At 41.5% G+C, this 26,614-nt stretch overlaps 1 protein-coding gene across 1 annotated transcript; it reads left to right on the top strand.

Moving 5' to 3' along the window:
• The first annotated feature begins 3,315 nt into the window (after window positions 1-3,315).
• LOC127956914 (uncharacterized) lies at window positions 3,316-26,505 on the top strand. The gene is made up of 11 exons (XM_052555202.1): window positions 3,316-3,412; window positions 3,831-4,005; window positions 20,216-20,380; window positions 20,468-20,613; window positions 21,356-21,635; window positions 21,742-21,887; window positions 22,138-22,411; window positions 22,518-22,657; window positions 22,867-22,958; window positions 23,211-23,310; window positions 26,180-26,505. Exons 1-11 carry the CDS (start codon window positions 3,316-3,318, stop codon window positions 26,503-26,505), a joined length of 1,941 nt encoding a protein of 646 aa, XP_052411162.1.
• The last annotated feature ends 109 nt before the right edge of the window (window positions 26,506-26,614 follow it).

The raw sequence follows: 26,614 nt of genomic DNA on the forward strand, positions 1-26,614 counted from the left end.
TTGTACGCATATTATTCTGTGTGAATCGTAGTTTGATGTATTATTACTTAAATTATTAAAATCCAATATATATTCATGATTGCTTCTGTCTTAAATGCTCACATCACGAGTCCATGAAATGTTTGATCTTAGCTACAAGCTTATTGGTACTTTTCAGTAACCTAAATTTTGTAAAGACAGGAAAATGGTTTCATGGCCAGAAACTATTTTTCCTGGGATTATAAGAAGTGGTGACTTTATTGAAAGTTGATAAGTTAATCTTACGGCCGTTTGCTGGACAGACCACTGTTTGATTTGTGGTATTCAAAGTAAGAGATATCATTATAATTGATATGAAGAATGGAATATTGACATATTAATGAGTAAATTACAGTGCCTTGTAATTATTTATTGATATATGCAATTGTAGGACCTCGATGAACAGCCACGCCAATAACTGCAGAATCAGCTACTTCTGCCAAAGGAATTAAAGGCCTACCTCCTCCCATCTGCGATCTAAACACAGTTAATGATTAGCTGAGGAAAAACAATGCTCAAGATTGTCTGGACCTCTTTCCTGTCAGGGAAAGAAATGGCTAATTTCTTTGTGACATTAAGTGAAGTGATAATGTGTTCATACAACACAGAAAAGGTCTGTTGCGAAATGCCCCCGCTCATGAGGGAACTAATGGGACATCGACATCCTGAGTCCCTAAAAAGGAGCTGATTTAATTAACTCTTTACAAGATACAAGGACCCTGTGTATCACAGCATCACATGATCCCAACGTATGGAAATGCCCCAGGAATTGTTAATAATTAGTGGACCTCAACACAAAGAACCAGTACAGGATCATCCCATGAGTCTGCTTCCTGGTTGCTTGAGAATCTTTCTACGAACTGAACTTTTCAACAAACTATCTCAAAAGGACAACCATTAAGAAATCTGAAGGTTTAACTATATTCACAAATAATGTTTTATGTCTTTATATATGTTTGATGTGCTCAAGGTAATCGGTGCAACTTTAACCAATGTTTTATGTATGGTTTTTATAACTTTAACAGATAGTGCTTTTAAATGTGTGTAAGATATGGAAAGTTTAGTATTGAATGAAAGCTCACGTTATTTACCTAAACTTGGAGAAAATTAAATTTCCAGATTCTGTATTGTGTGCATATTATGACACTTTATAAGGTATTAACCCAAAGATCCATCCCACATGACAATGTCACATGATGTTTAATGGAGAAACAGTATGTGGCGTGTCTAAGCTCTGCAACAGCATCCCATTGGGAGATCGCATCGTGGGATGGACCAAATCTGCTTCGATAAAACCCCAATGCTTAGTCTAGTCTCTAGTCCAGTCTCCAAGCCCGTCGTCTCTTGTCAAGGGTTGTGTCGTGTATTGTGTTGCTAAAATGTCGTGCGCTGCGCTACGCTGCTCTTCCGTCTTGGCCATGGATTGAACTACCTACACGCTGCTAGCGTTCTTGCCATCCAGAACTCAAAACCACTGTTGAAACTTTGTGACAGCGAAACCATGCTTGCTCACTTGCTTACCCTTTCAACCCAGATCCTGTGCTACCTAGCCTTGTAGCATATTTATCTTTCTGTTTGTATAATCTTATTCATGAAGTAAATTTAAACAGAATTTTAAGGATATACTGAATTTTAAGTTCGGTGGACGAACCGTTAATGAAGTATAAACTAAATCAATTTGGACTCAGTTCAATTAAAGCAATTCTAATCTTTAGATTTGAATCTTCTCAAACTATATGAGCTAATATTTCCTTACACAATTTACCTATTTTTCATCTTCAATAATTTAAATGCAACTGTCATATGAGATATATATATATATATATCTATATATATATATATATATATATATATATATTAATTGTATTCCTGATTAATTATTAAAATTCCCTATATATCATTTGAGTTAATTTTAATGTACGACCCAGTGCGGCTACAATTTCTACAACACACACATACACTGCATATCAAATCTGCCGCCTTTTCAAACAGTAACGTATTTTGGCAGACAAAAATAACGTTAGCATCAAGACAGAGATTTGTACATTTCTAAAGTTAAAGGAGAGTGGGGACAGTTGCAACATTGCTGATTTATCCAATCAGGAATGAGCTGGAGTCATAACATTCTACTGAGCATGCTCAGTATGCCCCGCCTTCTTTCTGGAAGTTAAAAGCCACATGTGAAACTACCTGAAATTCAAGGTCAAAAATTAACTTTTTTGATTTTTTTGTCAATGTCTAAACTGTTTAATTGATCTTTATAGTTTTATAGTTTGAATGTGCAGTTTCTTAGCTCTTAACAGACTTGGGTACAATGTGTTCAAGCTAATTTGTTAGGCTAGCATCACTAGTTTTAAGATGGCTGCTAGGGGGTGTGAATAATAATGACAATTAGATAATCTTTTTATAAAAGGCAAATTAGTGGTTTTATAAAAAGGTGTCTTTTTTAAAAGTCAAACTAGGCTGCAGTGTATCCTACATTTAATGTCTGTTTTTTTCAGTATGCCACGAGACAAACAGATAAGAGTGTCTTTCTACCTATTCTGTCCTTAGCTGCTGCTGTAGTGAGCAGTGATGGCAGGACAGTGAGGTCTGTGGCAAAAGAGTTTTCAATTTGCCACACAACCCTCTGCCGCTATATTAAAGGAGAGGAGATTAGGACAGGTTATTCTCAGTCCAACAGGAAGATAGCCTGGCAGAATACCTAAAAAGAGCAGCTGATCTTTTCTATGGTATCAGCACTAAAGAGATAAGCATGAGGAAGGTATTAAAGCTGAGTGTAGGCTTAAAGGGAGGGCTGGTAGGGAGAATTATATTAGAATATTGAGACTGTGAAATAATAATATAAGAGAAATTAACCCCATTCCACCTCCATTTTCATGTACCATCCATTTTGAAGGTTTGTCGATTGGCCTTCCAACTGGCTGTCTATTACAAGTGCTCCTACCTTGAAACCTGGAATGAGTGCTCCCTAGCCAGCCGGGATTGGTTTATGGGGTTCATGAAAAGACAGCCCAGTCTGTCTATACGGGTGCCCTCAAGCTACCAGTCTCACACGGAACACAAGCTTCAACCGTCACAATGTATCCTTGTTTTACGACAATCTTGCAAATGTGCTTGACTAAATAAAAATTTGAAGGAAAGGACATCTGGAATATGGATGAGAACGGGGTCACAACTGTCCAAGAACCAGAACATGTTGTTGCCGGGTGCGGCGTCAGACAGGTGGGGGCAGTAACCTCCAGAGAGAGAGGAACACTGGTAACCGTTGCATGTGCAGGCAATGCATTAGGGAACATGATTACAGCCATGTTCATTTTCCCGCGGGTTAACTTCAAGGACCATTTCATCCGCGATGGCCCGGCTGGATGCATTGGAGCCACCAATAGATCAGGTTGGATGATGGAGGACCATTTCCTTCGGTTCCTTAAACATTTCCACCACCACATGAGGGCCTCATTGGATGCCAAAATCCTCTTGATCTTTCTGTAAGAGGAATAGATTTCTGCAGAGAAAATGGCATTGTCATGCTATCGTTTCCACCCAATTGCTCCCACAAAATACAGCCACTCAATCGTACCGTTTATGGCCCCCTAAAATGTCATGTCAACACATTTTGTAATACCTGGATGAGAAGTCGCCCAGGCCTGACGATGTCCATCTAAGACATTCCTGGAATTGTTAGGTTGGCCCTCCCATTGGCTGGAACACCAGGCAATGTGCAGAATGACTTTAGCAGCACTGGAATTTGGCCTTATAACCGAGATAAAGTCAAAGACAGTGACTTTGCACCATCTTTGGTGACATACCAGCCTCCACCACCAGTTCTTCCAGAGCAAGCTGTGACATCTACTCCTATGGAAGTTTCTCCAGCGCACGAAGGGACTTCTTCCTCTTCTGCGGTTCCTCCGGTGCAAGCTGGGACTTCTGCTTCTTCTGCAGTTCCTCACCCCAGAGCAGGACCACGGAAGATAATGAAAGCAAACGGTAGGAAAAAATGCAAATCGGCCATCTTGACAGACACCCCCGAAAAGGAGGCTTTGCAGAGGGAGAAAGCAAAAGTTAAGAGAAAGCCAACAAAAGTTAAGAGAAAACTGACAAAAAAGACACTGGAAATGAGCCAACAAACCAAAACCAAGAAGAAAAAGCATACAGAGAAGGACAGTGACTCTGAGAAAGAAGAAGATTTTTGCATTGTCTGTTTGGAGAGCTACTCCAGACCGAGCGAGGTGTGGCTTCAATGTTGGCAGTGCAAGGCATGGGCTCATGAAGCCTGCACTGATGGTGGTTCCATTTTCGTTTGCCACAATTGGAAGTCAGATGGGATGCTATGAAATAATCAGTTTGTGTTCTTTTTGTGGGGTATGAAATTGTTTTGGCCTACATAAATCATTTTGTGGGATTGACAAAGGTTTTACATGGTTGTGTACTTGTTTTTTTTTTACTTTAATAAGTTAACTTGGAGAACTCTGGTCTCAAATAAACTAAAAAAAGATTTGAAAAATGATGCCGAAGTATGAGTTTTATTACATCTAAATGACTGTTGTAACTGCCCCTCGGTATTGTTTTTCAGGGTCAATTTAAGTACAAATTACTTTCATATTATCACATGTACACATGTTGCAACAGTATGGGCAGGTATGTGAAACAAATATATTTGTCTTTCTAATACAAACAGTCGCTGAGAAACTGAAGAAAATGTAAAAAGTGTTGCAATCACCCCCACTCTCCCCTACTCCATAACTTTAAAGTAAAATATTAGTATATATGCCATGTTTATGTGCTTTCTATGGATGCATTAACATTGTGAGATGTGGGCAATTCTTTTCACTTCTTTCCACGTTAGCTTGTTTACTAATGTCATTGTATATCTTGCTAGCCTAAGCTAACGTGCCACATAGCTAGACCATATAGCTAAAACAGTTACACTTATCTGAGAAGACATTTAAAATGCTTATTTATATGATGCTCTACTCAGGTTTAAGCATTTAACATGGGTTTGTTCATAAACTAGCTATTTACTTTGTATAAAGAACTTCTCATTTTAGCCTTAATGTTAGCCAATGAAATGTCAAGTAATTTAAAAACAAAACACATTTGGGCCCACTATGAAATACTACATGAAGAATAAGCCTGACACAGCATTCTGATGATGTATTTTATTAAAATATTAATCAACACAGGAGACAGAAATGGCTTCATAATGTGAGGAGGGGAGATCTGTCCTCCCACTTGACAAAAATAGAGGCAGAAAGGGGACGATATGTGGTCTGTGAAGATCATTTCAGGCCAGAGGACCTAATATCAAAAGTATGGTCAATATTGTTCTCCATTATTTAAATAAAAACATGTCTGCAATTTATCTGTAATGGCTGCCAGTAATGTGTAATATACCTGTCAGACACAGACGAGGACACAGAGGATTCAGTGATAAGGTAGTTTAATGTGAATCAGAGGTTTCAGACACAGGTGAATCTTGACACGTGGATAGAACGGTGACAACACAACTTCCCTTATGGTGAACGGTGATCCAGATGGTGCTCAGATGAAGACGATGGGGACAGGAAGACTGACGAGGATGAAGAGGTTTCAAGAGTTCAGGTAGGTTTAATAATGGCGTTCAGGCAAGTGAGGAGATCGGTGCAAGACCAGACGATGAGTGATGGTGACTGATGGCTTTATATGTGGTTCTGGTGATGATGCACAGGAGTTCAGAATTCGGGTGATTGGGGACGAGTGGGTGTGGCGTAAGTGTCCGATTCCGGGAGTGTAGAAGGTGTGGCTGTGACAGTACCCCCTCCTCCACGGGCGGCTCCTGACGGCTGGGATCTTGTGCGACGACGGGGTCTACCTCGGCCACGGGGAGCGGGGCGGTCTGGATGGTCTTGATGAAAGTCAGTGAGAAGGCTGGGGTCCAGGATGTCATTACGATTAACCCAGCAACGCTCCTCCGGGCCGTAGTTTTCCCAGTCCACAAGGTACTCCAGTTGAGAACCCCGTCGTCGAGAGTCGAGGATAGCTCTCACCCGGAAGATGTCGTTGTCGTCTTCGATGGCCGGAGGAGGAGGTACGGCATCATCACCAGGTTCTGTGGATGGAGGAGACAAAGGTTCAGTGAAGGGTTTGAGGAGTGAGACATGGAATGAAGGTGAGATACGGTACTGTGCAGGGAGTTGGAGTCTATAGGTCACTTCGTTCAGTTGCCGTTCAATAGTGAATGGTCCGATGTATCGGGGACTCAGCTTACGGCAGGGCAGTCGGAGGCGGATGTCCCTCGTCGAGAGCCAGACTTGTTGTCCAGGTTGGTATTGCGGCGTGGGTCCTCGACGAGCGTCCGCTTGCTCCTTATGCCTCCGCACTGCCCGCTGGAGATGCACGTGAGCCGAGTCCCAGACCCTCTCGCTCTGTCGGAACCAGTGATCTACCGCTGGGACCTGCGAGGGCTCACCTGACCATGGGAAGAGCGGAGGTTGGTATCCAAGGACACATTGGAAGGGGGTGAGCCCGGTGGTAGATTGCTGGAGGGAGTTCTGAGCGTATTCGGCCCAGGGTAGGTACTGGCTCCAACAGTCCTGGTTACGGTGGCAGTAAATCCTCAGGAACCTCCCCAGCTCCTGAATCTTACGCTCCGTCTGGCCGTTGGTCTGAGGATGGTATCCCGAGGAGAGACTGACGGACACCCCTAGAAGACGGAAGAAAGCTGACCAGACTCTAGAGATGAATTGGGGGCCTCTGTCGGAGACGATATCTTCTGGGATGCCAAAGTGACGGAAGACGTTGTGGAATAGTGCCTCTGCCGCTTCGAACGCAGTGGGGAGTCCTTTGAGAGGGATGAGTTTACATGATTTTGAAAACCTGTCGACCACTACCAGTACACAGGTGTAGCCTTGAGAGAGAGGGAGGTCAGTCATGAAATCAATGCCGATATGGGTCCATGGACGTTCAGGAATGGGCAGAGGCACCAGTTTACCTTCCGGGAGTCTTCTAGGGGTGTCTGCTATGGCGCAGACGGAGCATCCTTTGAGGTAGCGGACCGTATCCAGAGCCATCGATGGCCACCAGTAACGCTGTTGTAGGAGCGAGAGGGTCCGCCTCCTGCCTGGGTGTCCAGAGCCCGGAGAGGTGTGAGCTAAGTCCAGGAGGGTAATCCGATGTTGAGGGGGGACGAAGAGTTTCCCTTCTGGACCTCCCGGCGGAGCAGGGTGTTGAAGGTTTTCCTGTGCAATCAGATGATCAATACTCCACTGGATAGGACTAACTATCATGGCTGGAGGGAGGATTGGTTCTGGAGATTCGGGTTCAGGATCTGCTTGATGAAGACGGGAGAGGGCGTCGGCGTCGGCTCTATTGTTCTGGGAGCCAGGGCGATAGGTGACCTTGAAGTTGAATCTCGTGAAGAACAAGGCCCATCTAGCTTGGCGATGATTCAGTCTTTTGGCTTCACGGAGGTATTCCAGGTTCCGGTGGTCGGTTACCACCTCGAAAGGGAACTGGGCTCCCTCCAGCCAGTGACGCCATTCTTCCAGAGCCAGCTTAATGGCCAGTAGTTCACGGTTACCGATGTCATAATTCTGCTCCGCCGGGGATAGCTTCTTCGAGAAGAAGGCACATGGATGGAGTCGTGGTGGATTCCCCTGCCGCTGGGAGAGGACTGCTCCGACCCCGGTGGATGAGGCGTCCACTTCCACGATGAACTGGTGGCTGGGATCAGGGTGGATGAGGATTGGAGCGGTCTTGAAGGCTTGTTTGAGCAGGTGGAAAGCTTCAGTGGCCTCGGGGTTCCAGGACAGAGACTTGGGCCGGTTCCGGAGGAGAGAAGTTAGAGGGGAGCTGAGTAAACTGTAGTCCTTGATGAATCTTCGATAAAAGTTGGCAAAGCCCAGGAAGCGTTGAAGTTCTTTTATGGAGCCGGGTTGAGGCCAGTGTGTGATGGCGTCCACCTTCCCCTGGTCCATCTTCACGCCACATGGGTCGATGATGTAACCTAGGAACTGGACTGAGGGCGTATGGAACTCACATTTTTCGGATTTGAGGTAAAGGTGGTGTTCCCGGAGTTTTCGGAGTACGAGGATGACATGATGGATATGTTCTTGCTTGGATGTGGAGTAGATAAGGATGTCGTCGATGTAGACAATTACGAACTTGTTGAGGTAATCTCTGAAGACTTCATTCATGTAGTTTTGGAAGACGGATGGACTGTTGGATAACCCATACGGCATGACCCGGTATTCATAGTGCCCGGAAGGAGTGATGAAAGCGGTCTTCCATTCGTCCCCCTTCCGGATGCGGATTAGGTTGTAGGCGCTCCTCAAGTCCAGTTTCGTGAAGATCCTGGCTCCGCATAGTTGTTCCAACGCCGCTGGGACCAGGGGAAGAGGATAACTGAATTTGACGGTTTGTGAATTGAGGTGGCGATAATCGATGCACGGCCTCAAGCCTCCGTCCTTCTTGGCCACGAAGAAGAAGCTGGAAGCGGCAGGGGAAGTAGATGGTCGGATGAACTCCTGAGCGAGGGCTTCCTGTATATACTCCTCCATGGCTTTCTGCTCCGGGATGGACAGGGGATAGATTCGTCCTTTAGGAAGGGTTGCTCCAGGCAGGAGGTCAATGGCGCAGTCCCATGGCCTATGAGGTGGTAGCTTCGTTGCCAACCGCTTACTGAACACATCCTGGAACGCCCGATATTCAGGAGGGATGATATGATCCATCTTCGTGTCGGGGCTCTCCACTGATGTGGACTGGACCGGTAGGGAAGACTTCCTTAAGGGAGGACTGACCTTGGGGATTTTAGCTGGAGGAGTGATGCAGGTATGATGGCAGGACATTCCCCATTTCAGGATCTCGCCAGTGGGCCAATGGATGTGAGGTTGGTGGAGGTTAAGCCAGGGGCGTCCCAGGATGATGTCTGCGGTGGATTCCTCCAGCACCATGAACGTGATGTCTTCTTCGTGCAGGAGTCCCACGCGGAGGATGATTGTGGGGGAGAAATAGTGGACACGACCCTTGCCCAGCGGCTTTCCCTGTATGGTGGTTACTTTGAGTTCGACAGGGCTTTGGTGATGTTTGGCGTTGAGACGAGTTAAGGTTTGCCGGTTGATGAAGTTCCCCGCCGAACCGGAGTCGATGAGGGCTTGTACTGAAACAGAAGAGCAAAGGTGTCTTAGAGTAACCCAGGTCTTAGTTAGATGAGCAGTTTGAGGAGGTATATGGATGGTACTCACCGCTGGGCGTGGAGGTCGAACTGGACAGGATGGTAAGAGGTGTCCATCTCCCCCACAATAGAGACATAGCCCGGCGTTGATCCTCCGCTGACGTTCCGATGTGGACAGATGGTGAGAGTCCACTTGCATGGGTTCAGGTGCTGGAGGAGCGACAGATGGTATAGCGGGCGGAGGAAGTACAGCGGGAGTGAGCGGATGACAGGCAGTGAGTCTCTGGGCAACTCGAATGGATTTCTGAATGAGATTCTCTAGTCCTAGTGAGTCTTCGTACACAACTATCAAACTTTGTATCTTGTCATTCAATCCGTGGCGATATGCTGTAATTAAGGCAGTTTCATTCCAGCCGCTTATGTAAGCGAGAGTACGGAAGCGTATGGCATAATCACTCACAGATTCATCTCTCTGTTGGTGAATGGTAAATAATTGGTCATGGACAGACAATGCAGAAGTTTGATGGCCAAAGACGGATTTTAACTGGGAACAGAAGTTAGTGACGGATCCAAGGGCAGGTGAGTTCGAGTCCCAGAGAGATTCAGCCCATTGGAGGGCCTTACCTGAGAGTAGGTTGATGATGAAGGCTACTCGACTGCGTTCGGAGGTGAATAAATGAGAGTTGGATTCCATATAGAGGGAACACTGTAGCAGGAACCCGCTGCAATCCTCCGCCGTGCCGCTGTATGTCGCTGGTTTGGCCATGGGACTCGCAGGGGCAACTGAAGAAGTGACCGGAGTTGTAGCGGTGTTTGAGTTGTTGACAGCCGGTGAAGAAGGGGGAGTTTGTTGCATCAGTGAGGACCGTACAGCGTGAACCAGTTGCGTGAAGGGATCCGCGGTGCGGTCCTCGCCCGTGTCCGAAGAGCTCTGCATGCGGTCTGGTCTTCTGTCAGACACAGACGAGGACACAGAGGATTCAGTGATAAGGTAGTTTAATGTGAATCAGAGGTTTCAGACACAGGTGAATCTTGACACGTGGATAGAACGGTGACAACACAACTTCCCTTATGGTGAACGGTGATCCAGATGGTGCTCAGATGAAGACGATGGGGACAGGAAGACTGACGAGGATGAAGAGGTTTCAAGAGTTCAGGTAGGTTTAATAATGGCGTTCAGGCAAGTGAGGAGATCGGTGCAAGACCAGACGATGAGTGATGGTGACTGATGGCTTTATATGTGGTTCTGGTGATGATGCACAGGAGTTCAGAATTCGGGTGATTGGGGACGAGTGGGTGTGGCGTAAGTGTCCGATTCCGGGAGTGTAGAAGGTGTGGCTGTGACAATACCTGTATAAAGTTACCTTTTTTTTTAAGGGTAAAAGAAAGTGGCTGACTTCCAAAGCCATCCCTGTCCTTTATCGGCAGCACACCCCTGTACATCAGGAAGGAGGTACCCAAATACAGTGGAAAAAATTCCCAGAGAAAAGTGATTCACAATCATATTCATGGACCCCCTGCCCCCTGATGTTTTGTTTTCTTTGTTTCCCAGCACATGACTGTAATATTAAAAACTTCCTAATCATCGGGAAGAAGGAGGCGGGAACCGGCAGACAATCAAACAGAAACTTTAATAATTCAAAATAAACACAAAACAGCGCATCAGCCCCTCACAGACGACTGATGCGCACAAATAAAAACCAAAACATAAAATGAAGCCCAGGCCTGATCCTCTCTCGTCCTTCACTGTCGTCGCTCCAGTTTTATATCCTTCCATCTCTTCTGTGGGACTCGAGACCGGTGGTGGGGCGCAGGTGTAGCTCATCTCCAATCACTCCACCGGCCTCGTTCGTTCCCACATCCCTCAGCCCTGCCCCACTCGTCACAATGACAGTGAATAAGTGAAATTTAAAAGTTTTTTTTAACTTTTGTTTAAATATTGTGTTTTGTTCTTTTTCATCTTTTCAATGATTTATTCAGTCAGGTTTACAGAGCAGGAACAGATATAGAACATGTAGATTTCACCAAAGCTGTATGCAGCATCAATACTGTGTGTAATATCATTAAAGATTCTGAGGTACACACAAGTCGGTGTTCATGAAGACATTCCACAGTGTCCAGTGGATGTGTTACTTAATGAGAAAGACAAGGTGAAATGGCATTAGTGATCGCTGCATATCCAATATAGTGCTTTGATTTACTCATAGATACTATCATATTAACATCCTATAATATATTTACAGAAAATCAAGGACATTAAAAGGCTCCTGCAGGGAGAGAGAGACAAACTGCGGCAGCTCAAGTTCCATATGAACTCTAAAATAAGAAAACTCAAAAAACAGTACGTAAGCAGTGTAATAGCACAAGTCGTGATAATAAAATGTAATGTACATAACTGTAAATATTCCAGTCATTTTATTTGCTGACTGCAACATCAGCAGACAGCAGGAAAGTCTTATCAGTGTTCAAACTATTTTACTTTCAAGGTATGAGATGATTTCATCATTATATACAGGCGCAACTACAAGCTCATGATATCTTTTAAATCCATCAATACAAGCCATGCAGGCTCATTTTCTGGCACATATTGTCCAATCAGAAATGGGAGCAACCTCAGCAAGCAGTAGTATTAAGTAATACATAGCAGTATGCCAGCTCAACCAGCACTATCACTTCAAATATGTGAGTAGGAGGAAAGCCAGAATCAACTTGAAAATGAGGCAGATTCTAGGTAAAAACACACCCGTTTAACTCCAAAAAACGGTCTGCTCTTATCATAAGCTATTTTAACACAGTCTGCTTGGACCTCTTTAGTTCTTGGGCACAAGAAAAATTAAAAGAAAACAGATGCAACACAGTGCGACTAAATATCACTACTTTTTGCTGTGTAAAACTGAATACGTAATCACCAGAAAAACTCAGTGAAGCCAGCGATACCGTGCACTCCTAAGTTCTCTGCCACAACACTGTGCACTGTGAGATGTAGCCTACCTGATAAAGGGACATACACACACCATTGTCCTCCAGTTTTAAGATAATTTAGAAGATGTTCCAAAACCTTGTTATAACCATATGTTTTACATAACTTTTGAAAAGGATGGCAAGTTAAATACATGATAAAGATGAGTAAGAGCCTGGTGGAAGGTTTGTTAGTATCCAATACATACCACAAAGGGATTGCAAGATTCAAAATCATCCACGTACAGAGAAAGTGATAACTCCTCAGCATCCAAGATGGGTAAAGATTAATGTCTTTCTCCCCTCTATGATTTTCAATTACCTTGTCAAGAATTACTTTTCTTTTCAAAATTTGCTGTAATGATTTTAACAGTGGGACACAACAGTTTCTATTCATGATCAAGTATGTAGGTACAGTTATTGGTTCCACAATACTGTTTGCGATGATATGAAGTGGCAAGAGGGCCACCTATTTCAACTGCTTTTGGAACAGGGATAGATTAACAAATTGCAGTAGGGATTTCTTTAACTACAGAATCGTCAGCATGGAGGTTGTGGCGTTTTTGGATATCGTTACGAAACCTCTAGATACTGGGACTGATGCAGAGCTTATCAAGTAGTAAACTTCCTGTAATAATACATCTATAACTCTGCCTGGCACATGAACCAAATATTCCAACTTCAGTAAGGCTGCTGCTAAATTAAAGGTCACGTTTTTTGTGTTTTTTTTAAGCTTTTATTGTGTTTACAGTGTGCAATATAACGTGTTAATTTTTTGCGTGTAAAAAAACACAGTATTTTTCACACAATTCACCTATCTGTATACCGCTGTTTTCACTGTCATTAAAACGGGCTGATGACTTCCTTGTTCTATAAAGTCCCTCCTTCAGAAATACGTGACGAGTTCTGATTGGGCCAGCGGTTCCTGTGTTGTGATTCGACAGCAGCTTAGAGCACGCTGTCCTCCTACAAACGTGATTGTTGGCTAGTTTTGAGAAGCAAGTGTGCAGGAGCATGTGCTGGAGATGTACACACATGTAATCACAGGAGCGTTTTTACTGACGAGATGCGCATGAAAATCAAATTCGTTTTTTTGCACAGCGCCACCATCTAGTTAACAAAACTAAACAGCGTTGTCCTTTGAGTAATAAGTTACAGAAACTGTTCTCAAAACCTAGATTGTTAACTGTCTTTATTGAATGAACTGGCAATGAACAGAAAATAACACCGTTCAGCAAAACAGGAAAACCAGATCCAGGCAGAGCTCACCAGCGGGTGGACAGTCAGAATGATGTTATTATGCTATGACTTGGATATTTATACATATATTAACAATATTATTTCTTTTAATAGTAATTTGGTGGCCAACCTGCAATCCCATTGGCCCACAGGTTGAAAACCACTGCACTGAACAAAATTATAAATGAAACAATGTACTCCCTTTCATTCGCTAAGTTGCTGCATGAACATAAGTGGCAGCTAAATATCAACAATTATTTTAGTGTCTGACTAACTTGTGTAGAATGCACTCTACTTTGATGTGCAGTTAAAGCATTCCATGTCTTAATGGTCCCGTTTTTCGCGTTTTTTTGAAGCTTTGATTGTGTTTACAGTGTGCAATATAACGTGTCATGTTTCGTGTGTAAAAAAACTGTATTTTTCACACAAATTACCGCTGTTTTCACTGTCATAAAAACGGGCTGATGACTTCCTAGTTTTGAGAAGCAAGTGGGCAGGAGCATGTGCTGGAGATGTACTTATAATCACAGGAACGTTTTTACTAATAAGATGCGCATGAAAATCGCATTCGTTTTTTTGCATAGCCCTAACATCTAGTTAACAAAGCTAAACAGCGTTGCCCTTTGTGTAAGAAGTTACAGAAACTTTTAAACGCACCAACTTAAATAATAAAATACACTTACCGGTTGTGGTCCATAAACTACGCCTTCTCCAGACAAAGAGGGAACTGCTCCATCTTTCAAGAATAATCTTTGTGCGAATCCGACATTAAACTGATTGAGACTGAGGAAGCTGTCCTCAGCAAAAATGTGCTGCACATAGTTTTACATGTGGATTATAATTTTGGGAACCGAGTTAAACATAGATTGTAACCATTAATCTCCAAGTACAGCGTCCCTGGGAAGGCCAAACAAAGATGATTGCACTCCGAGAAGAAAATAACAGCGTTTCAACGACATGTCGAACACAAACGCAGCTCTTCCTTCTTCTCCGTCGGAGCGCAACAAGGCCACGCCCCCTGTTTGTGTATTCCTGTGGGCGGAGGTTAGTCAAAAAACTGTTTTAGTGACGTCATTACTGCAGGAACTAGAGGGCTGTAGTCCAAACGGGTCGTTCGATGTAGGCGAATTCTGTTAAATCAAATATCTCGCTTGGCATTGAACTTTGAGCTTTAGAATTTTACAGATATTATTTATACTCTAACAACAACATTACACACTAACTAAAGTTTAAAACATGGGATCACGAAGAAGGGGACCTTTAAATGTGCATGGGCATTTCTTATACGTACATGAATAATTGCTTAAATGTCCATAGTGTGGATATTTGAGTTTATAATGGTTTAGTACAGAGTTTCTGCGGGTCTTAAAAAATTCTTAAATTGTAGAGGAAAGTCTTAATTATGATTTCAAGAGGTCTTAAATTTGGGAAAGGGAAGACCAGAATAGCTGAATGTTACGATTAAACTTCAAAAAGCTAACGTTATGAGTGCGCGCATACGTGTGGCAAAGAAAAGAATCTGTTCTACGACATTGGTTACTTTCACTTTCATTTTATAGTGATTTCTGGGTGGAGTGTGTCAATTAACGACAGAAGGGAGTTTTATTTAAAGGGAGCGTGTCATACCTGAATCAGAAGCGTCATCCGTTTGTTTGCACATGAGGGTAGCCCGTATTAGTGATGGTTTACGGTGGAAAGACGGCTGCGTGTCAATCAGCTGTTTCATGGGTTTGATGTCTGGTGCACAGGGTTGGTGAGTAACGGAATACATGTAGCGGCGTTACGTAATCAGGATACAAAAATCCAGTAACTGTAATCCGTTACAGTTACGTCAAAAAATTTAGTAATCAGATTATAGTTACATTTTGAAAAAAGGGGGAATACTTTCAGGATTACAATGGTTTCATTTAAAACTAAATAAATCAGTTTTTGGCATAATAACACTATATTAAGCGCAGCTTGATTAATGACTCACGCGAGTCACGTGTGCCACCCGCTGGTGCATGCGCAAATAACAGCTGTCTACAATCTCCTCAGACGCAGATTGAACCACTGCTGCAAAAACGCGTTAATTTCATGGAAATTCCGCTGCTATTTTGTTTAAAAAGAAGAAATTGCAAACAACGTTGAACAGTGCAAACTGTGCCTTCCAGCAAAGAAAACACTTTCTTCATCGGATTCGACATCCAACCTAAAGAAGCATTTGCACTTTTAAAAATTAGTTATTTGCAGAGATAAAAAAATAAAAAAAATAAAAATTGTATTCTCTATTTTCCTTTTGAAGAAACATTTTCCATTGTCTAAAAATTGTTCTTATTATATTTTCATTGAAAAAAAAAATGAATTTGTATTCTCTATTTTCCTGTTGAAGAAACATTTTCCATTGTCAAAAAATTGTGTTGTTATTTTGCTTGGAAAAAAATTGAATTTGAATTTCTGTGGCTAGTTTTACATTAAAAGCATGAAGGCTGTCTTTATAGATGCTATAGTGAATTTCAAGTTTCGTCTTCCTCCACATCCGCTCTACTTTTCTGCATTGTCTTTTCATAGTCTGAACTGCTGTTGATCTTCTCCAAACTAAAAATACATTTTGGTCCAAAAATAGCAAAACTATGACTTTATTCAGCATTGTCTTCTCTTCCATGTTTGTTGTGAGAGAGAGTTCAGAACAAAGCAGTTAGTGATATCCGGTTCGTGAACGAATCATTCAATGTAAAAGGATCTTTTTGAACCAGTTCACCAAATCAAATTGTTATTAATGACATAATTTTGATTATTGTGTGAACTAACCTTTTAAGCTTGCATCAACTAGTTGCCGGTCCTATAGAGGGTGCAACAGTATAAAAAAATCTTTGAAGGATTTTTACATTTAGGCACCGTTTCCAAAAAGTTAAAAGGACAAATAAATGTATACCCCGAAAGGTCCATAAGACATGTGTGATTATATTACTGGACGCTCGAAACTGAACGGGAGAACACACATTCTAAACATCTCATTGTACAGTTAAGTTAATCACTGTTCTAATCTATTGTTCTGCTGCACTGTAACACACACACACACACACACACACACACACACACACATAGACTACAGACAGCAGCTCGTACGTCATGTGCAGATCACTCCACACAGAATCATTCAGCACGGATAAGTATTGTCAACGATGTTTTGTGATTTCTCAAAAAATAGCTTAAAAACGTAAAAGTTCAAGCATATATTTGCTAATAACTAAATCCCACAGCGTCACTACTACTATTAGAGAGACGTTGCCATTTAGAAATAATTCATACAATCGCTTTCACTAATGCATTCATATGAATGTAACATGTACTGTGCTACTTTATCTTTATCTGATTTAGAACGAGCAGAAATCTGTGAGAAATAAAACGACCCAAAGGCAAAATAACTGATAAAAATGAGCTGTTATAGGAGCAATAGCCATGTACGCAGGGCTATGTCATATGCCATAGCTGTAAACAAGGTGTTTTTCACAGCTCCAGACTTATTTGTTCATTGATGACGTCATCATTGACTAGTCGACTTTGATTTTCATCACAAAAATTTGATTTTAAAAAATCAGTATTCGTTCAACCCCTAATATATATAAAAGTGTATATTCAATGAAAGCAGTCAAAACTAACAGAAGAGCAACAATATGTATATAAGTGCAAATGACAAGTCTCGGATAGCCTAACCCAGTACTCGTAGCAAGTATTGTCCTCATTTATAGGCTGTTTTGGATAAAAGCGTCTGCTAAATTACTGAAAGTAAATGTAAAACTGTGCCCAAAATTTGCATTGTTCCAATAGACATGAGGACAAGGTAAACAAATACAGTGTGTTTGTTTGAAACATGAGAGACAGTCGAGTTTGACTGAAGGGAGGAAACCAGGTTGGTCATGTGATTTAAACAGGTCATCCACCATAAAACGAATATCACTCACACTCTTCATCCCAAAGAAAGACAGACTCCTTTAATCAGCCATGAAGAAGCTCTACAAGTGCCTGTGGATCTTACTGGGTAACGTACAACATTCATGTTTCTGCTATTTTACCACATTCACAGTAATACCTGCGCTGAGTTTTCTGTATTGTTTTCCTTTGTTCAGAAATGTTAACACTCATCTCATTCTCCAAAGTGGATTTACAGCATTTTATAAAGTGTTATAATTTCTGTCCAAACTAACCTAAATAATCAACATCAGTTGCTGTTTTTCACATTCATGCTTGTCTATAATTAAGTTGTTTTTTAAACTGCACGTGAATATATGTTCAAAGTTATTTATTTTTGTTATTTTTGAGCTGAATTTTCAGTTACTCCAGTCTTCAGTGTCACATGATCTTCAGAAATCATTCTTTATGCTGATTTGCTGCTCAAGAAACATTTCTGATTATTATCAATGTTTAAAACAGTTGTGTTGCTTCATATTTTTGTGGAAAACGTGATGGATTCTATTTTTCAACATTCACAGATGAATAGAAAGTTCAAAAGACCAGCTTTTATTTGAAATAGATTTATGTGTACATCTGTTTTGACAAATTATATTTTTCTCCCATTCAAAATGAAAAACATATTTTATTCAAATTCTGAATGGATTATATTTAGCCTAGAAAGTGTGCAAAGAGCAGTTCCTTTATAATCACTAAAAAGTTGTCACTTCAATTAATCTCACAAAGTTCCTTTATAATCAGTGAACCTCTTATTTACATCGTGTTACAGTGAGGATTCGTGAGCGTGAGGAACAAAATTTGGCTTTTCGAACCATTTTGAACTGCCAAAATGAACTCAAAGCGAAGTTAATTTGGCCTGATTTTATTTGAAATGACGTCATATCAATTCCTTTATTCAATTCTGTTTGAGTTATACCGGGCCTTTAGCATTGCTCTGATCCAAAAGGGACACAGAGGTCACTCAAAGGGGTTGTGAAGCTGCAGTGTGGTTCTCTCCTAGGCAGTGTGGAGCCACCAGATACTTGGCAGAACTGGCTGATGACTGTCGTTTGCTGGAGACCCTTCACAACAATTAGATGTTTCTCACTTTTTGCATGAGACTCCAGTGGCCGTGCACCCAACGTTCCCAGTATAATTGTTTTTTTGCATATTGAGCAGTAGCCTTCAAATACGATGTTAGCAACCAACCTTAACTAAGCCCTTAATTCTGTTTTTTTTAAAAGGCAAGTATCGTTAAACTTGCACTTCCCAATAGCTTAAAGGTAAAATCCGTTTTACGTCTGTGGTGTAATCCAAGAGAAACTTTCGCCAATAACAGAAAGCTGATTGGCTGTTGCATGTTGGTCTCATTTGTAGTCGTAATAGAGCATATTACTTTTGGACTTGCGAACAAAAGATCTACAACACCACAGGGAAGAAAATATTCTAAAGTGCTGCAGAAGCATTGAAATTACAATTATTTAAGACCTACAACAGCGAATTTAAGACTTTTTAATACCTAAAATTTAGATTTTTGACTTTTAAAGACTATTTTAATACCCCACGGAAACACTGTCTACTTTGCCAGACAAATCTTATGTTAAATATTTGTGTATGTAAATTGTTTGACAGTCTTTATGACTGTTTGTCCATAATGTCTGATAATGATTCACAGGAACGTGTCCTCGTCCCACTTTTGATTTCATTCTTCTGCTTGATGTTGGATGAAACCACTGACACATGAATAATTATCTGTATTATTGTCAATGTTTTCATCCAACATGCTCATTACGTAGATTAATGTGTTATGTTTCCATTATCATTCAGACAATGCTTTTGATTATTAGCGGGAATATCAAGGTGAATTAAATAAAAAATGCTCATTTGAATGTGATTCAACAAAACCTGGTTTTCACCTTTTTTTTTCTTCAGGGTTTTTATTGATTGAGGAAATGGCACGTGGACAAGAAGGTGAGAAACCTTCAGTGTTTTAACACTTTTGTTCTGTTTTGTCTGTTAAATGGTCAGATGGAAAAGCTCTGATGCAGTTTGATGACCAGTTTTATAGTATTTCTATTGTTATAGTTCCCTAATACTGGATAGACTCAGAAAGTCAGAAAATTAACTTGTTATTAACCGACAATATTTCCCTCAAAATTGGATCTTTCAGGAACAGCCTTTGCAATGTTTTTTTTATGTCAGATTATTTTGCTCTTTGTAGAATATAACATACCAAACCCATCATGATATATAAGCCAATATTAGTATTATAGTAAGTAACAAATGATTGTTTGGGGGTAGTAAGGGGAAGTCGTGGCCTAATGGTTAGAGGGTTGGACTCCCAATCGAAGGGTTGTGGGTTCTAGTTTCGGGCCGGATGGAATTGTGGGTGGGGGGAGTGCATGTACAGCTCTCTCTCCACCTTCAATACCACGACTTAGGTGCCCTTGAGCAAGGCATCGAACCCCCAACTGCTCCCCGGGCGCTGCAGCATAAATGATGAACACTGCTCCGGGTGTGTGCTCACAGTGTGTGTGTGTTCACTGCTCTGTGTGTGTGCACTTCGGATGCACAAATTCTGAGTATGGGTCACCATACTTGGCTGAATGTCACTTCACTTTCACTCACTTTTTTATCCAAAATAATAATTCTAAAAATTGATGCTCACTATCATTCTTTTACCTTTGTGTTTTAAATTCTTGTCCATGTTTTGCACCCTTAACCCTTAATTTCTGACTCTGTGTGGACATGTTGCTGATAAAGAGTTTGGTAAAAGTCTTCTGCAGTAGTAGATGACTTCTAATTGACCTTTATCCATAAAATTTTTCCAGAGAATGCAGCACTATTGGGCAAAACTAGTCAGTCATCAACTTACGCAAGCTCTGAACCTAAATTGGCTCTTGATGGATTGTTAAACAGCTGGACCCACACTAATGAAGAGACCGACCCATGGTGGAGAGTGGATCTACTGAAACTATACAGAGTGAACAGAGTCACCATCACTAATAGAAATACTTATGCTGAAAGGATAAATGGAGCGGAGATTCGTATCGGGAATTTTCTTGATATTTATAACAATACCAAGTGAGGATTTCTTTCTTATGATTTGATTTCTGTGGCTGAAGTGAAGGATGAACAGAAATGGATAACAGATAATTTTTATGTCTGTAGATGTGGTGTGATTTCTACTCTTGGAGCCGGTGCCACGGCCACTTTCTCATGCGGTGGGATGGTGGGACGTTATATGGTTGTCCATATTCCTGGAAATCAGAAGATTCTTAGTATTGCTGAAGCTGGAGTCTATGGGAATTTGGCAGGTAATTCGTTGTTGTAGAACACTATATTGAAAGCAATAAATACTTTTTTAGAAACTTACTTTAAACACATAGTTCACCACTTCATCTACAGCGATATCATTGACTTGATTGCAAATAAATGCACAGACACTATTTAACTGAACAGAAATGACATCTATCATTTTGCATTATTGATACACTGTTTTTCTAATAAATGTTGTTCAGTTGCTTTGACGCAATGTATTTTGTTTAAAGTGCTATATAAATAAAGTTGACCAAAAATCACACTCATCCTTCCACACTAGTATTATAATATTCATGCTTTATTGGCATCTTATGTACAGATGATTCTGATAAATGTGGGGCTTGAGCATATTATGCTAAACACAAAGTGGGTAAAATATTAATATGGGAATTAAAACAATTCTGTTGATTTATCATGTTAAACAGTCCACATTTCAAGTGATCAGTCAACTTTCTTTTTATTCCAAATGGTTGTTATTGAAGATATTCGTTATATTTCCACTAGGTTGTTGGTACTAATGATGTAATGATTTACTATGGACGTCTAATTATTTTGTGTATAGTTGTGAAGAACGTTGTTAGATAAAAAAGTGATGGTATTTGTAGTTCTGTTTAGTAACAGCAGAGTAGTTGGTGCACAAATTACATGTTTCACCATCATCTCCTCCACTGTTGCTCTTAAATCTTATTTGAACTGTGCATAAACATGGGTCACGACCGATTTTTATCAATTTTCCAGGAAATCGGGCAGTGGGAGGAGCCACTATGCAGTCGTCAACATCTGCAGACTGGTTTGCTGAAAAGGCCATTGATGGTAATCGAGGTCTCCAGCAGTTGAATACGGGATGTTCCTCAACACTTAATGAGACTAACCCATGGTGGAGGCTGGATCTGCATGATGTCTACAGAGTTAGTGAAGTGGTCATCACTAACAGAAAAAACTGTTCTGCAGAATGGATAAACGGAGCAGAGATTCACATCGGAAACTCTTTGGAGAACAACGGCACCAACAATCCCATGTGAGAAACTTGAGGTTGAAAGAGCACGAGACGTCAAGCACAAACATGAAGGACTGAAACAGATATGACAGTATTTTTTATATCCCTTGTGTTTCTCTTTCTGTAGATGTGCTGTTATTCCTGATATTCCAGCAGGAAAGTCCAACAACTACTCGTGTAATAGATTGGAGGGACGTTATGTGATTATTCATATTCCTGGAGACTGGAAGATTCTTACTCTTTGTGAGGTTGAAGTCTACGGGTATTTGGCAGGTAATTCATTGTTGTAAAGCATTATATTCAACATTCTACATTAATATATAATACATGTAATAACATGTCATACTTAAAACGTACCATAAAAGAAGACAAAATCATAATTTTCACAATTTGGATTGGTGAGGGTAGTTGATGCAGTAATAACGCTTTTCAACTCCAGTCGCATTTCCTCAATAATCTTTCCTCTGCTGCAAACTTTGTGCATCAAAACAAGTCATGACATTTTTTTCATAATTTTTTTTAGAAAATCTGGCGGTAGCTGGAACTGCTATACAGTCGTCAACATCTGCAGACTGGTTTGCTGAAAAGGCCATTGATCGAGGTCTCCAGCAGTTGTATAATGGATGCTCCTCAACTATTCCTGAGAATAACCCGTGGTGGAGGCTGGATCTGCGTCATATCTACAGAGTTAGTAAAGTGGTCATCACTAATAGAAAAGACTGCTGTGCAGAACAAATAAACGGAACAGAGATTCATATCGGAAACTCTTTGGAGAATAATGGCACCAACAATCCCATGTGAGAAACGTAAGGTTGAAGGAGTGTAAGATGTTGATCACAAATCTGAAGGATTAATGCAGATAATAACAGTATTTTAATATCCCTCATCTCTTGCGGTCTGTAGATGTGCTGTTATTCCTGCTATTCCAGCAGGTGAGTCCTATAGCTACTCATGTGATGGGATGGAGGGACGTTACGTGAATCTGATCATTCCTGGAGACATGAAGATACTCACTCTGTGTGAGGTTAAGGTCTATGGAGAAGGTATACATCTGTAAAATTGGTTTATAATATATCTACAGTATATTGGAATTATAATATATAATATGTTCACGTCATCAAATTTTTATCAATATGACGCAGTAAGGAGAGTGGATAAGTTTTAATAAATGCAAGCTCATTTGTAATGTGCAAACCATATTTCTAAAAAAAATTTAAAATGAATTTACATATATATGAATATATTTTTCTAGGTCCCTTTTTAAAAAGATCATTTATAAAACTGATGTTTGACTCCAGCAAAGATTTGACCGACTCTACAATGAGAGAAAGCGTTCTGAAACAGGTGAGAAAAAAGTAACAAGTGATGAGAAAACAGACACTTATTGCATTGTTAAATATTATGCCCTGAATTTATTAAAAACGGAGCCAATCACCTATTGATTATCCAGTCAAGCTTTACAATATACTCACATTATAAAGAGACATGATTTTACAAAAGTACTGTTAGGGACATGACACAAGAAAGGAGGAGAGTAAGATTTGAATGTCTTGTCATATTCTGATCTAATCAATTTAGTATGAATTTTATTTCCAGTTGGGATCTGCTCTGGCTAATAGAGGATTCACAGACTTGACATTGAGTTGGTCTCAAATCCCTAAAGAGAAAGTGATGCGGAAAGTGAACGCTGGCAAAAGTGAGTGTGTTCTCGCATCTGTACAATAACATCTTAGTTACATATGGTAACCCTCCAGGAGGGAACAGAAACGCCACATTGGATGACCAATGAATGGGTATCTCGCTTAGAGAGACCAATCCACTTTGAGTGTAAACCAATTGAGTCAATGCACATTGGCATGCGATTATTGCATCCATTTGTTGGTCTTCACATGGCATATGTAACCAATAGATACTCTTTCAGCCGGTCACTCTTGACGTCACATTGGATGACCAATGAATTGGGATTCCTACAAAGGGCCATAGCTACTGCCCCTTCCAGTGTCCTGTGGAAGCCTCCTGTGCCCCTATTTTTTAGCACAGACCAGGGCTTACCATAAGAAGTCCAGCTACTGCTGCTATGGCACTACCCACTCAGTAGGACTGGAAAACACTGGGAAAACATACCCCTATCACTTAGGGCAGGAACGTTGCAGAAGCCCCATCCTTCCCGAAGGGGTTTCAGAAGCACTTACACATATGAACAACCGTTTAGCCGCAAATGGAAGATTAGAGGTGATTTTAACCCTCTTGGAAAAATAGCAAAAAGTTGACGGGGAAACGGAGCTCTGATGCTATACCATGGATTTTACACATATGGGATCCACTTAGGTCTCTACATATGGAACCTAGCCCTCTACCGGTTCATCGAGTGAGGACCTGGAAACAGATGCTTTGCTACGAATTGGCTGCCGAGGGGACAGAGGAGTTCGACAGGGTCTACAATATGGACTCTCTGGAGTGGTTTTAGCAAGCCGATCCGAAGCCGGGGTCTCTAAGTGCTACTACCTGTTTGAACTGAGAGCACAGGATACCGGCTCCACACAAAGGCTATAGAATTAGTGTTGGGATCGCCTAGCCTGCAGCTCTAGATATATGCCAGTGAGGTGCCATGAGCCAGCGCCCAGGATGATACAACACTTCTAGTTGAGTGAGGTCACAACCTAAATGGGCCTGATAAGCCAGGGTGATGGCATCCACTGTCCAGCGGTTGCAGTCCGTCAGTGTGTTCCAGGAGCGGTGCGTCTGCAGCAGTGCAGCGATCGTTTACATACCGAGTCTATTTTTGCTGTGCTGCACAAGCTGAATTAAAGTGACAGTGCATTGTTCGAACCCTAACGGAAATGCAGTGATTTCATAATAAATGTTATACTAATTAAAGCCCAACACATGGGTTTTTGGCTAGGTTTTAAACAAGAAAAAGAGCACCTTTAGATAAACAAGGCAACATAGTCACAATGCTAAAAATTATTATTATTTTTTTTTTTTTTTACATGATTTGAAATCAAAATTGTGACGAGTGGGGCGGGGCCGAGAGACGTGGGAACGAGGAGGGAGGCCAGGTGTAGTGATTGGAGATGAGCTGCATCTGCGCCCCACCACCGGTCCTGAGTCCCACGTAGGAGATGGAAGGATATAAAACTGGAGCAACGACCGTGAAGGACGAGATTTTATGTTTGCTTTTTATTTATGCGCACCAGTCGTCCGTGAGGGGCTGGTGCTCTGTTTTGTGTTTATTTGTGATTATTAATGTTTCATTTTGATTGTGCGCCGGTTCCCGCCTCCTTCTTCCCGATGATTATGGAGTTTTTATCATTACAAAAATAATGAACAAATGTTGTGTTTTTTGGTCTAAACAGGACTGCAACAGCTGTTTTTGGCCTAAACAGCACTGTTTAGGGCCTAAACAAATCGGTAGCAGACTGCAAACGCGTCCTGTGTGAAACACAATGAGTCACAACTTAGCCAGTATGACCTAGTCATTGAGGTAGTTGAGAATGTGAATGCCCTATTCTTTCAGAGGAATAAGGGCTGCCTCTGCAACTTTTGTGAAGACACGGGCGACAGGGACAGCCCAAAGGACAGGACCTCGTACTGATATTCCTGTCCTTCGAACTCAAACCGCAGGAATGGCCTGTGGTGCGGAAGGATTGACACATGGAAGTAAGAAGTAACCTCCTTGACAGCAACAAATCTGACTTCAGAATTGGACATTCAGCTGAGACGGCCTTGCTCTCAGTTGTTGAAGCTCTAAGACTGGCAAGAGTGGAATCCAAATCTTCAGTACTTATCCTGCTTGATCTGTCTGCTGCTTTTGACACGGTTAACCACCAGATCCTCCTATCAACCCTACTGGCAAAGGGCATCTCAGGAACCACACTTCAGTGGTTTGAGTCTTTTAAGTCAAAGTCAACAAAGCCACTTTTACAGACTTTTAAATTAAATGTTCCCTCCTGGTGGAACGACTTACACAACTCAATCCCAGCAGCTGAGTCCTTAGCCATCTTCAAGAATCAGCTTCAAACCCATCTCTTCCATCTTTATTTGACCCTCTAACTTTAGCACTCACTATTCTTATTCTTTTCTTAAAAAATCTAACTACCTTTCTAATCTTTTTTTGTTATATTTTCTTTTCATTTATTGTGCGACTGTGTGTGTGTGTATATATATATATATATATATATATATATATATATATATATAAAAGACCTCTAACACTAACTTACTCAATTCTTTTTCTATTCTATCTGTTTTCTTTTTATTTATTGTATTATTTAAAAGCCCTTGCTACGTGTACTGTGTTAAGCTAACTGAGACTTGTTATAGCACTTATATATCATTGCTCTTTTTTTGTTTTTGATTTCTTCCACTGTCCTCATTTGTATGTCGCTTTAGATAAAAGCATCTGCTAAATGAATAAATGTAAATGTAATGTAAATGTAACCGATCGCTTCCATATGCTTTGGACTTCCATATACCCCCAGACTGCCCCAGTATCAAGGATGGTGAGGGAGGATGAACCACTCGGGGGGGTTTCTGGCAGTTAAAGGTGCCATCCACAACCCTAGTGAGCTCATCATGGCCCTCTGGGAAGAAAGACACCGGATTGGGCCCTAAGAACCTGCGAGAGCCACTCCGAGAAACCAACTGTCCAGCCTCTAGTGTTTCGGGATGCAGTGGAGGTTTTCACTCGAGCCTGACACTCTCGGCAGCCCAGGAAATCACAACTATCATTCCAGATCCGAATCCTCTCCAGAAAAGTCTGGCTCACACCTCCAATGCAGCAATTGACAGCCGATCATCAGGGAGAGCTCCAGTGGCTGTGAAGAGCTGGCGGAAGGAGAAGCCCTCAGAGGTTGGTTCCTCGGAGGGGCAATCCTCACCATCACCGTAAGACCAGTCTGGACGCTGCCAGAGACTGCCGCCAGGGGGAAACTTGGACCTGGGCAGCGGCACGGGCACCCCTGCCCCTTAGCAGGAAATGAAGTCTGGTCCCCAACTCC

The sequence above is a fragment of the Carassius gibelio genome, chromosome A3 (genome assembly GCF_023724105.1).
Source record: "Carassius gibelio isolate Cgi1373 ecotype wild population from Czech Republic chromosome A3, carGib1.2-hapl.c, whole genome shotgun sequence".
NCBI classification, from domain to species: domain Eukaryota; kingdom Metazoa; phylum Chordata; class Actinopteri; order Cypriniformes; family Cyprinidae; genus Carassius; species Carassius gibelio.

Bases quoted from the DNA above. Each gene is read 5' to 3' on its own strand.
- LOC127956914 (XM_052555202.1), top strand. From the start codon at position 3,316: ATGATTACAGCCATGTTCATTTTCCCGCGGGTTAACTTCAAGGACCAT. The intron at 4,006-20,215 runs GTAGGAAAAAAT...ATTGTTAAACAG, and splicing joins GAAGATAATGAAAGCAAACG to CTGGACCCACACTAATGAAG. The intron at 22,959-23,210 runs GTGAGAAAAAAG...TTTTATTTCCAG, and splicing joins GAGAAAGCGTTCTGAAACAG to TTGGGATCTGCTCTGGCTAA.